Below are 13307 nucleotides of genomic sequence, written 5' to 3'. Positions count from 1 at the left end.
AAAAAAGGATTATGCAAGGCTCAAATTCCTGCTTTTTCTTTCTTTTTTTTTTTTTTGAGGCACCAACTTTCCAAATATCCAAAGTGTAGAGATCTCAAGACTTCTTTTGAAGTCAGTGGAAGCTGACGGGTGAGTGGCACCTGGGGAAATCAAGCTGTTACTTATTTATCTAAACCTGAGCTGAAGGCTGCAGTTCCCGGCGCTCCAATGTTGCTTCAGCCATAGAGTACAACTCAGTTGCCTTAAATACATTGCAGAAGTGGATAAAATTTGACCAAAAATCAAAAAATAATATATAGATTTGGATATTTTATGATTTGCAACCGTTACTAATAAAATTTTAGCATTGAGTAAAAACAGAGTGAAAAAGAAAAGCTAAATTTTAGCCCAGACTATTTAACTTTTTATGGAATTTTTTAGCCTTTAAGTTGATGGGGTTCCTTTCAGTATAATTATAATGAGGACAATGTTTTCATTTTTTCTAATCAGAAATAGCAAATGCTTGCTTTAAATCTCACAAAATACCTTTCCTTCAGGCATTAAATTAGTTATAAATACTCTTCTGAATAATCAGCTCTTGGGTTTAACTGATGGCTAAAAGACAATTGCAAAAAACATATACCTGATTAAAAAAAAAAATTGCACAGAAACATTGTGATTTCCAAAATATTTTAAATAGGGCTTGACTACCTAAGTCTACCAAAGTAGTAGGAGCATTGGTGTGGAGTGGTGATTCATGGCTTTGGTGACATTTCTGTCAGGTCGTTACTGAACTGATATTTCCAGATCCAAAACTTATTCTCCCTCCTCTCCTTGTTAATATTATTATTAGCAGGATTCAACTTAATGATTAGAAGGCAGATTATCTGTGTTTTTCCACAGTTCATCACATTTCAATAATTTATAGGGATCTACTTAAACCACTGTTTGTTTGAATTTTTTAAGAAATAATTGAAGCCTACAATTATTTAAAGTAAAACTACTTTCTTGGAAAGAAAGTAGCTCATCGCAGTGGAAAGAAAGTAACGTGGCAATCTGGTCAGTGTTTAACACACTGCTAACAGGAGCAAAAGGATTAGCACTGAGGTATAACCCTTAAGATCTAAAACTGTTCAAATTAGAATTGCTGTTACAAATAAAATCCCCTTATTTTTTCTGATATCATATGACACTAACACTGAGAAAAAGATCTACAGTACCATAATAACAGTATTATTTTGAGACTTTTGCATACAGCAGTGGTCTTAGGCATCATTAAATCTTCTTTAAGATCACACCTCATGTAAATTGCTGAGTTGCATTTACAAAAATGAAAAAGCTATTATTATTTCTATTATTATTATTATTAGGTATAAAATACTATAATATTTTATAGTAGCTTTTTAAAGATGGCTTCCATGCAAATATTCATTAGTGAAGGTTATTAAAAGTTGCACTAATGTGAATCTAACAAAATGTCATCTTATTATGGCTTTACCTGACCCAGTAAAAGTGTCAAGCGATCCATCTCCAGTTGTTGTTGTTGTTTCACTGTTGTTCATGGGTTCTGTTTTGACTGCAAGAAGAGACACTACATAGAAGAATAAGTAGATATGAGATTTTACTTCTAGATTTGTACTGGAGTCCTCATGCCAGCCTCACTAGTGGTAGTCCAGCTCGAACAAGCACACGTGCAACAGCTTCAACCTTCACTCTAGCACCATACTGAGACAATCGGCAGGAATCTGACAGGAATGCGCATTTATCTGCACATCTGTGCATTCACCTAGCTATTGGTTTTAGCAACTGGACGATCTTCTGGGGAGATTTCAACTTAAATCTAATGGATTCTAGCAATTCCCTAAGAGTAGCACAGAGGAAGGAAATGCTAGCTGTCAAGGGATGTAGCACATAACAAAAATACTTTTTCCTGACAAGTAAAACAATTATAATATGGTTTCATGCTCATACAGAACCAAATTACTTTCACAGTGCCAGCATGTTGCCTTTCCCTTTCCCCTTTTACAGAGTCTGTGGGGGCCTTTTTGAGCTAGGTCATAGCAAGCAATTTTCCATAAATGAAGAGAGAAGTTTGAAAGAAAAAAAAGCCAAAGAACTAGAGTAGGTCAGAAATAACAGCCATGACAAATCAGCTTCTTACTCAGAGGTTACAAAACAGTTTGATCTACTCCGAACTCATATTATTTCTTAGGGATTATCATGCAGTCTTACCGTCCAAGCTGTAGCTGAAAGCACAAAAAGCACCACAGAGGCAATAAATATTTTATAGTTTAATTTGTTACCTGGACAGAACATTTGGCATGGGCTTTTGTAATGGAATTTGGGAACCACCCGTCCAATTGATGTGGTCAGAAACAGCAGTAGAGAATACCCTGCAGCTCCTATTAGCTGTCTGACTGGCAAATGTGGAAGCCTCAATATATTAACACAATTTCTTCATGAAGGTCAGTAAAGGCTGGGCATGGACATTCATCACATGCTTATGGATATCACAGGAGTGGTCAGTGTCCATGGGCACAGAGTGAATAGGCAATGACGACCTGCACACGCAGCTACCACAGTTGCATGCCAGGTATCCAAATTCTGAGGGCACAGCCCGGGATTTGTGAAGAAGCCTTTGCTGTGACAGCCAGCCTGGCAGAGCCCCCCAGCAGGTCTAACATATGCCAAGGAAAAGTGTTCTCTGCCAGCTGGTTACTTGATGCCTCTGAGGGGCATCAGCTAAGCTGACCAAAGCTCTCATCTGTCAACATCACTGCATCCACGTTTGACTTCACTGGCAGCAGTATGGGAAAGGGGGGAATTTCATGTTCTGAGCTGGCAAGGTATCTAAAAACTGTGGCTCAGATTCAAGTCACCTAAATCAAACATATAAAAGGTGCCTACTAATCTCCCTTTATGTTTATCTGAGACAGAGAGGTACTTCCAAAGGTCGATTCAGTCCGAGTACGGCCTGAGCTGCCTTCAAGTTCACCGTCCCTCATACAGTCTGCAGAGGAAAAGGCAGTGCATGAGCTAAATAAAGTTCATGGGGAAAATGTCCAGAACAACACCTACAGACGCATTCTGCTATTCATCCCTGTGTCTGTGAGCGCAGTGAGCTGTTCATTGGGAATTGCACAGCTACCAGTAAAGCTGCCTCTGATGAGCCCCGTGTGAGTTACCTCTCCTACAAAATCACATCCCATTTCCGGTCACACTGCCTAATGTGTGCCTTCCTTACTTCAGGAAGCCACATGGGATGCTGCTGATATCTACAACTGTACAAGTGACCTGTGCTGAATTCAGAGGGACACCTGTTTAGATCAAGCAGGAGAAATTGGGATGCATTTGCCTCTGTGACTTGTAGAGTTCCCTGCAGCATTACCAGTGCACCAGTGCCAACCAAACCAAGTAGCACCTTCTGGTTTCAGTTATACAGTTGTATCTTTCCATTTACTGGCTGAGATTAAAAAATTTTTGAATGTGTGTCTTTTGAATGTAAACTTCTTTTCATCATTGTTTCTCTTTCATAAAACTACCATGCCAAATAGTCTCCCTGTAAGCAGCAGGATATTAATTCAGTATGGAATCGTTAAGAAAGAATTTTAGCCACATTTTTTCAAGCTTTTGTGCACTCCTTCTCATTTTGCTGGCTATTATATTTCCATAAAAAAAGAAAAAAAAAGCTGTGACAAAAATTACCCAAAATGAAAAAAAGTAATTCGTAAGAGTAATCAGTCATTGCCATTTCTATAATTATTTGAGAAGGATGTGATTTTATTTTCATCAGATCAATAGAACACATATCAAGAACAAGTTCAAGGGTCGTTTGTCACAAAATGATGGCCTTCACTAAACCTCTCAGTCATGAGGAACATATAAAGTATCTAAATTAATTTATTTGCTGATTACTACATATGGATGCCTCTATGTACTCCTGCAAAGTCTGGGCTTCTACCTACATGAAAAAAAGTACTTTTTTATCTCTTTCTGTTTAAGAAAGTATTTCACTATTGTCCATAGCAAGATACAAATATTCAGTATTGCATCCAGGATGATGGTATGTGCTTAACTGTTATATTGAACAAAAACTTCAGTCATGAATTGAAATGTTTACTTTAGAATTGTATCTAGTTCTGGTTAATGCCAGCTGCAGTGCACTGCCATCAGCACAAATAGACACCATCTTTTTTCTTTCCCTGGAAAGCAAAGAATCAAAACCAAAAGGAACTCTCCTGTACTTAACTTGAGGAAAAACATTATATTGGCACTGAGTTTTGTTGAAAAATACATATAGAAAGTGTTTTTAAATGTGCTTGATTTTAAACAGTTCTACTTTTTTGCATTCAGATTTTACTACAGTAAGGAATTCCTCAGGGTCCTTCCTCAGTGTAGCTAGAGATTTTGACTATTACCTATTTTTCTTTAGGTTGTATGTCATTGAACAAAGAAGGGAAAAAGCACAAAGCTACCTTAGGAGAAAAAATTCTAACATTGGTTCAAGAGAACTACTGTTCTGTTTACATATCGAAAGAGTGAAAATAAAATCAAATGCAATCTCTAACTGGAAATACATTTGAGTTGCAGCCGGGATAGGGTGAGCAGCTGTGTGCTGCTTAGTTGCCAGATGGGCTTAGACCATAGCAACACACAAACAAAGTAGAGCTACCAACATCATCAGGTGCTGGAGCACATGATGTGCAAGGAGACACAAAAAACTGGGCTTGTTCTGTCCTAGGAAAAGGAGGCTGAGGGGACACCTAATTGCTGCCTGCAGCTATCTAATGGGAAGGTGCAAAGAAGACAAAGAACAAAGGCACACTCATCTCAAAAGGTGCCCTGGGAAACAACAGGTGGGAACAGATACAGGCTGCACTAAGGGAAAAATCCAATTAGATGTAGGAGGAAAAGTCAGTGCTGCCTTGAGCGACATGATCTAACAGCAAAGTTGGCTCTGCTCTGAGCAGTGCTTGGCCCAAATGACCTCCAGGGATCTCGTCCAAACTTCATTATTTTAAGGCTAACTCAGAATACAGCTCCCAGCAAGCAACAGCTTCTACAAAATACCTTCTTTACTTGATGAAAGGATGTAGCAGACCAAAATGACTGCTACTCTGCTGCCCTGTTTTGTTCTTTTTTTCTCTAAAGCATCCCTCTATGTTAAGGACTGAAAATGAATGCAGAGTTTTAGGGGCAAGCAGTGCTAATATCATGCATGAAGGAGGACAAGCAAGTGCAACAGATGTTATAGCAAACAAATCTGATTTTAAAAGCTCATGTAAAACAATAAACCACACAGCTTGTCACAGAGTTTTCCTGGGAATATATTCAACTAGAAGCACAATTCTAAACATTCTACTGCCTATGGAAAATCAGACTTAATTCAAGTAACACACTGTATTTCCTCACTACTAATAATGAGGACTTAAATTGTTACCTTCCATATTTACCTCAACATGCTGAACAGTTAAACGAGGTGACAGACTAAGTTATCTCAGTCCTTCCTTAAATTCTTGTAACTGAGCACGAGCATTCACATGGAACGAGTTATTCTAGTGCAAATGATCTTTTGTGCTCAAGTTTTGGGTTTTTTGTAAATTTTCTTTGCATATGTGTTTTACAAATGGCAAGCTAATTCTGAGGCATTTTTTAAAAAGGCAAGCTTTTGAAATCTTCCTAACTTTAGTCCAAACCTGCACAACTTAAGCACCCATATAACGACTTGTAGAGAAACATGGTTGTGCATGTTTACACTTATGATTAATCCCATAAGGGTTACACTTATGATTAATCTGTAACAATGTCACATATAGAGTTATTATTGATCCTTACAACTTATGAAAATTCATAATACATGTCAGAAAACCCAAAAATGAAAACAACAGCTTGGAAAATTTGACCAAAATTTTGTAAAGTGGCAAGTTACATGTGGCAGCAAATCAGACATAAGCTTTGATTAATAGTGAAAGTCATAGTAGGAGTAAGAACAATACTGACATCCTTGACTTGTGCTCAAGTAATCAAGAAATGCTCTGCTTAAAAATAAAAGAAAAGCAAATGGGCATTCTGTGAAAATTCCATTGGTCTGATTTCCACCAATGCTGACTACTGGCAATTCCCAGCAATGCTGAACACCATGAGACAATCCCAGCCACTCAAAGCATGTAGACAGCTAAGCTAATTATAAGCGAGTTAAATTCTCCTTGCTCATCAAATGACTTTCAAAGCATTGTAAGATAACTACTTGTTGCAACTTCCTAACAGTTTTCTGGCTGTGGGAAAAGCCTTTGAGAGAGGATAGGGAAAAAAGGCGCAGGGGTCGGGGGGAACCCCATGAGAACATTCAAACTGCATAACAGAAGACCAGAGCAAACACAGAGAACGTCACACAGCAGTCATGGAGACACACCACACGCATGCACTGTACCAGGGTCTCTCATACTTGTTGCAGAGGAGGGAGTACTGCAACTCAGCAACCAGTCTGCAGTATTTAACACAGTCATGTTGTCTCCTGAGAACAGGAATGGTACAACAGTTCATTCTCCCAATGTCTGTTCAGCGTAAATGAACAGTCTTCATTTATCAAAATCGGTGTTTCAACACTTTAGGTCGAGTCTTTTAACGGAACTGTATTGTTTTTATGGGTATTATTTTAACTGGTTTATTTATGCACATTGTATAATATAGAGGCACCTATTGAAGAACAGTTACTACTGCTCTTCAATAGCATGCTTGAAGTTTTCTCTTTGTGGAGTAAGGATTCTATTTAAAAATAGGGTTCAGCCCTTCTTTGTGAGCTCAGTTACCCTCACAGGCACATCTAATTTTTATTGACATTGATAGACTTTTATTTAAACAGAGTAAGTGATTAAATGCTCTACCTTGTGGCCAGAAAGAACAAAGAAAAAAAATTTTCTTAGTGCCAACTGCTAAAATAGACAGCAATGTATAAACTCTAAAAAAGAAACTCTAATTTGACTCATATCCACGGTGTCACTCTCATGGACTGCACCTCAGAATGTGGCACCCTGTCTCCCACTGCTCCAATTCAGCTACGGCTGAACAGATTTTCTGAAAGCATTGGAATATCTGTGTTGTAGCTGCATGGCAGTGCTGTCCCTGCAGTATCACCTACAGCAGTAATGACCAGCTACTGCTGAGGGAAATCCAAAGATCCCTTTATTATGAACTTTCGTTGCCTCCCAAGAAATGGAACTGATCAGCAAAAAAAAGTTACATAAGTGTAATTTTGATGTACTTCTCTTGACAGTGATTTTAATTTAACCTAAATGCATGTAGCTCAGGGTGTAAGTGTAAATCACTACTCATCAAGGAAGTATGACACAGAAAATTCAATTTATTTCATAAGCTACCAACAGGCATGAGAAAACATTTAACACTGTGTTGAAAGCAACCATTCAAAAATTTTCCTTATTTCATCTATGAACCTTGTTTCAGTTCTGCCTCTTATTTCAGTTGGTGCAAATCAAAGAAGTGATGTAGGAATTAGAAATTTACACTTGTATGACTGCCAATGTTTCATAATTCCTGCTGGATTTATAAATGGGTATATGGTAATTCTGGAAATTATGGTAAAAATGCATATGACTAAAAACTAGCCAAACTTTCTACGTGCCAGCTGTGTCTTATACTTACCTCCTGTTCCATTTGTTGTGACTGATGTGCTACTGAGATTAGATTTATCCAGTTTGGAACTACCTGGTGCATCACTACTTCCAACAAGATTATGAGGACTTGCTAGATCCTGCATTTCCATAGACCTGTTAAAAACCAAGGTGACAGTATTAATGCATTGTGATACTATCGAAAATAAACTGCTTTTTCTGTAATAATTTTTTTTTTTTGTTTTAATATGGAGAGTGTGAAAGGCAGCCAGATTAACAAATAAGTACAGGTTCCTTTGACATCTTTGTTTTTCACCAAACCTAGGAAAGTAGGTAACAGCAACAGTGCCACTATTTTTCACTTCTCGTTTAGGTATTATGAAGTGACACAGGCTTATGAAACTGCCACTGAAACACACTACAGAAACTCTGCATGAGGTAGCGTACATATGTGGGTGGACAGATGGAGAGATAAATGAACAAATTCAGGTATACAGGTATTTCTTAGAAGAAAATACAGAAATTAGGTGAAAAGTCAGGCGTTACATAGAAAGCCGAAACAGGAACTTCTGCCTCTCATTATCTGTATTCCAACCACCAGCAGTCACTGCATCCACACTAAATCACAGGAACAGACCATACGAGTGAACAAACAGAACTTTCATGTACATCTGGAATATTCTTTACTCCTAAAAATGTGTATATTCTTCTTGGATCACTTGATATTTATTTTCTTCTGCATAATTTCTGGGAAGCTTGCAAAATGTCAAGCGGATTTAGACTGCAATGAATTCCAGCATCACAGTTACACTGCGGGCCTGTAGATGTCTTTCATGCAGTGACAACAGATCTGCCTTTCTCAGACAAAGACAGAGCAGACAAGGAGCATTTCTTAGACCGGTAATTGCAATCCAATTTGCAGTGCGTGCTCGCCTATTCCTTGCTTCATTTATATATTAATGACACAGGAATTTTTTTTCCCCAGAGAAACAATTTTGCTGTATATAAGCAAAGTTGCCAGCCCATCTGTAACAGGAGAACGATTTACCATATGTATAGTCCAAAGGCCAACAGAAAGATAGTCTTACAGGGCTGTAAAAGCCCCATTAGATTGTAGAAGGCTGAGATGGTGAGGAAAGAGATGAACAGTTGGAATGGTTCAGTTAAGACGACAGCTCCCAGGTATTCATATTATGACCAGGAAAATCAATGACAAATTGTTAAGGTGACACCCAACATCTTAAGTATTTATTTCAAGTTTCACTTTGAAACTGCCTATCTTCTGTGCTCCACACATCCTCCTCTGTGGAAAAGCAAACAAACAAAACTACATTACCTTTCCATCAAATATGGGTCTGCTGTCTGAATCTGGTTTTTTTTCCCCTCCAGAAAATGAAATTATCTGGCATTTTGTGCTCCTAATTCTGCTGGTCTCCTGGATGCTTTATTCCCTCACATAACATTCATTTAACCCAAGATACAGATTCAGACCTTTCATGTCTTGAATATATACAAGGAAATGTAGAAGATACTACATCTCAACTGAGGAAATTAATGAAGGCCTTACCCGAAGCCACAGGAAGCAAAGAATATCATTTACTCAAGTAAATACCTGAGTCAACCATGAGATGCACTGCTAAGTCACTGGAAGAGCCTCCCCAGCAGCACTCTGGATGAGCAGGAAAAACCTGATGTTGCTGGAGGCCATGCATCAGCAGGTAAGAATTTTACAGCCATATTCAAGGAAATGCAAAGGCATAAATTGCGACTTGAACTGTGTTGAACAAAATTTCTTCATCTAATTGTATATACATTTCTGCACATCTGTCAGCAGCGCGTTATATTTATTGTCTACTGGAAATATGATCAGTGTTAGATGAAATGAACTCAAGTTGTTTACAAGTCTGCCAGGTTTTGTTTAGCAGTTTCTGTCCAAGGATAGCAGCTAAAGGTTAAAAAAAGTCTATGAGTTTCCATCTTGTATGTATTTAAGGGAGCAGAAGAATGCTACACAAAATAAACAATGCGTGTTTCATTGCATACACAGCGTAATGCTCCCCACGTGTTCACTTGGCAGTTTTAAATATCATGATTTCCTGTTGAAGTATGATGAGCACACAGATGCCTAATGGGCAGTTCCAGGTTAGAAAGTTTACACGTGTTCTTTTTTCCCTTGGTTAGCATGAAAGTTGCAATAATTTCTTTTCAGACAAGCATATATCATTCCCAAAGATGCAAATTTCATAAGCAAAATCACTGGCTCACCTACCTAGTGTATTTAAGAAGTGTCCATTTTAAACACTTTTCACAGTCAAATGAATCAGGTTTTCTTAATCAAATCAGATTTTTTTAATCAGAAAATGAGGTCCACTAAGTCTCATTTTCTTGGCAAAGAATATAAACAATCAAATGTTGTAAAAGGAATATTCTTTGTTTCAAACTAGCATGAAACATTCTGTGCAGAGAAGTATTTTTATCGCCCTAATTTATTTTGTATAACAAACGGCATCTCAGTTCACAGACATGGCAAGTTAATTAACTAAAATTATTTTAAAAGTAGTGCATTCACAAATAGATAGCTTTTCTGCACAAGTAAAAAACATCTTGCACTTATTGGTAGTCTATTAAGAATAAAAAGGATATCCAAACCAATAAAAAGTTTCACAAAACCATGTGCATGCATTGTGTTATCCTGGGTGCTCCATCCTGTGTGAACAAGTACAGGGATTACTTTTACATATCCCTGTGTGATTTATTTACAGAAGTGCGCGTTACATTCCGTGTGACACATATTATTCAATTAACTTTTCTGGATGCATTTAGTTTACCTCTAGCCTAAAAAAATCTCAGGAAGATGCTACAGGCTTACTAAAATCTTATCTTTCAGTGAATGGAGGATTCAAGAAAAATGCTTAGTAAAATGGATGAAATAATTCCAACATCTTGAATTCATTTCGTCAAACTAAATGTTTATCAGAGTCCTGCTTTCACTGACTTAATCAGAAGCAGGTTCAGGTTCAGTATGTGCTTTCCTCCACTAAAAAAATTTTAAAAGAAATCTCTGAAGGAGTAATTAATACTTCTACGTTCACGCAGCTATTTATTAAAAACTGCTTTCTAGTAAATGCGGTGCGTTCCAATTTAGATGGAATAAAGTTTATTGTTAAAGGTGCTTAAAAAACTACACTGTACAATTTTATTTTACATATTTTGTTTCTCTGCCAGGCACATAACTGAGCTTTAGTTTTCCCCCTCCTGTGACGTCTCAGACTGCTTTTTAGAATAATTAAGTAAAATTCTACATTGTATAAAAAGATACATTTTGACAGAAAATTGATTGCTTGGTAAGAAGATGTTTTAATTATATCTTGATTGTTTGAAGAAGGTTTGCGTTATTCCCAGCTTCTGAGCAAAAACCTGAAACCTGGCAAGCCAGATTTGTCCTTTATTCTGCTTTGGTTGTGCTTAAAGTCTTTGAAAGTTGGTATTTGCATGTGCTTAGTGGATCATTTCAGAGGCTTACTAGAAAACTCTCTAAAATATCCCATTTCACAGAACAGTCTCCCAGATCTCAGTGGGCTTTAACTCCAACCTGTGGACAGCCCTACCCAACTGAGGACGGTTTGAATCAAAAATATATCTGTGTGGGAATTCTGAGCCTTCCCCATTAGAGCATATCCTGTTGCCTGGCTTGGAGTTATATCTTTTCAAGGGTTAGCCTATGCTCAGAAGTGGATTAAGGAACAGCATCCAAAGAGGCAAATTCCACCCTCTTCTGTCCCATCTTTACAAGTGTGGATGAACAGAACTTGTGCCCTACCCCAGACCACCAGAGTGCACAGCCCAACACCATAACCCAACCTTGCACAGGAAGGTGTAACTAGGACTAATGATTGCCCCACTTGACAACTGCATCTCTGTACTTCTGTATAGCTTTCACTTGTGTTGTTTTAAAGGTAAAAAGCTTAAGCCTTGCTTCTATGATTGTGTTTTTAAAATTCCTCTTCTATTTTCCCCCTTCGTTACAATCACATATCCATTTGTCCACTGCATTTTTTCAGCAGAGATAAAATTTATTTTCAAAAAATCTGGGTTGTTATAACTCTGTTATCCATCTGAATTTCCAGTTTAACTATTATGAAGGTGGCCTAAGAGCTGGGTCCTTCCACAGCTTGTAACTAGCTTGATTATTTACTAATTCTACAAGTAGAACATATTTACATAATTTTCTTGAAAGACATGATGTTTTAAAATGTAACCTTTTTGCTACATAATCCAGTTCAAACTTTTTTACCAACAAGACCAAAAGTATGAAATAATTTATCAAAGATTTATAAAGGAATAAATATTCTAACATGAAAACAAAGTACTTCAAATGCCAGCCTAACTGGACATTTTACAAATACCAATTCTGTGCAGAATTTGAAGCAAATCCAAATTACAGCAGAACTGAAAGAAGGACTAGATGGAGGCTACTTAAAATTGAATAATTTAATTTAGTTTATAAATAATCATAACAAAAATTTTTGAAGTATTTTAAAGTATTTGATAGGAAATTTGCCACATACGTTTCTTTAGCAGAATCTCACTAAACTTCATTGTGGCAAAAATGTACATTATTATTTTTATTGCTGCTGTTATTATTATTACTTCTATTATTATTATTGTTGTTAGGTTAGTTTCCCCCTGCTTTTCTTGTATCCCTCCCATCATAACCCCAGTTCTTAAACAGTCCATACTTTCTCACAGAAACCTGGGGTCTTGTCCAGTTAAATAGCAGCTACCTTGTTCTGAAATGAAACAAACATGGAATTTCTCTTTGTTTAAAATCAACTTCTAGTGCAATAGGAAAGTTGGATAAGAGAACTGTTCAAACTCAGCTAACTCTGCTTCCTACTTGTATCAGCTCAGCTCTCAGACCTACTGCACTGTTTTGAAGACAAGTGGAGTAATTTCTTTTTCCATTTCCCACATAAATTTTTTTAGGCAGATCTTTCAGCCATGTCCTGAACAGGACTAGTGAGCTCACCTCTCTTTCATACACAGTCTGAACTAGCTTACACAAGCCTTTATTCTGATGAAAACAATCAAAATGGATGCGCAAACACAAATGTCATTTGTTCGATCTACATAAAATCTGCGACAAAGTTTAAAACAATCAATAATTTAGAGAACACCATATTTATAAAGGGCTTTCTTCTGTTTTGGATTTTTGTCTTGTTTGTTTTTTTTAAAACTGCATTTATACATTACATTCATAATTAAGCCAGATGTTTTTCATGTTTACTCTTGCGTGCAAGGACTGTAAATAATGCAATTAAAAAGAAGTTACACCAACCCTTTCAAAGACTACAGTGGGCACTAAGAAAGGTGAAGAGAGAGGGATTCTGGATGATGAACAAGTTTCCAAGGAATATACAGTTGTATACAAATACAGGTACACCAACACACAGATACATCCAGTCTTATAATAATTCTTTGGTCCTCAATATACACATGGACATGTGTCTAAATGTATGCACAAGAGAAAACTTCCCAACACCTTTCCACGGAAGATCTCTGACATAGTACAACACAACACAGAGCTGAAGAAAATTCCTCAAAGGAGTAACATTTCCAGTCATTTCACCAACCCCAAAATACAAGCTAGTATTTTCTTTTCCAGGTGCTTTTACACTGTATTTGACAGCCTTTGTAATT

General features: G+C 37.2%; 1 protein-coding gene across 11 annotated transcripts in view; it reads right to left on the bottom strand.

Annotated features, from left to right (window-relative positions):
- Positions 1 to 13307, bottom strand: part of EYA4 (EYA transcriptional coactivator and phosphatase 4) — a 140773-nt gene that overhangs the window by 37993 nt on the left and 89473 nt on the right. For 5 of the 11 annotated variants that reach the window (XM_042017010.1, XM_042017008.1, XM_042017006.1 and 2 more), the window contains exons 4-6: positions 7639 to 7763; positions 6425 to 6493; positions 1478 to 1570 (exon numbers count right to left, since the gene is read on the bottom strand). In XM_042017010.1, the coding sequence (XP_041872944.1) occupies positions 1478 to 1570; positions 6425 to 6493; positions 7639 to 7763 (287 nt within the window). The remainder of the gene's footprint in view (positions 1 to 1477; positions 1571 to 6424; positions 6494 to 7638; positions 7764 to 13307) is intronic. The other 6 variants (XM_042017014.1, XM_042017016.1, XM_042017012.1 and 3 more) reach the window with 3 other exon arrangements.

The sequence above is a fragment of the Corvus kubaryi genome, unplaced genomic scaffold (genome assembly GCF_017639235.1).
Source record: "Corvus kubaryi isolate FWS band 111438036 unplaced genomic scaffold, C.kubaryi_AGA036_p1.0 split3-73, whole genome shotgun sequence".
NCBI lineage: Eukaryota > Metazoa > Chordata > Aves > Passeriformes > Corvidae > Corvus > Corvus kubaryi.
This window is presented reverse-complemented; position numbering and strand designations above follow the sequence as displayed.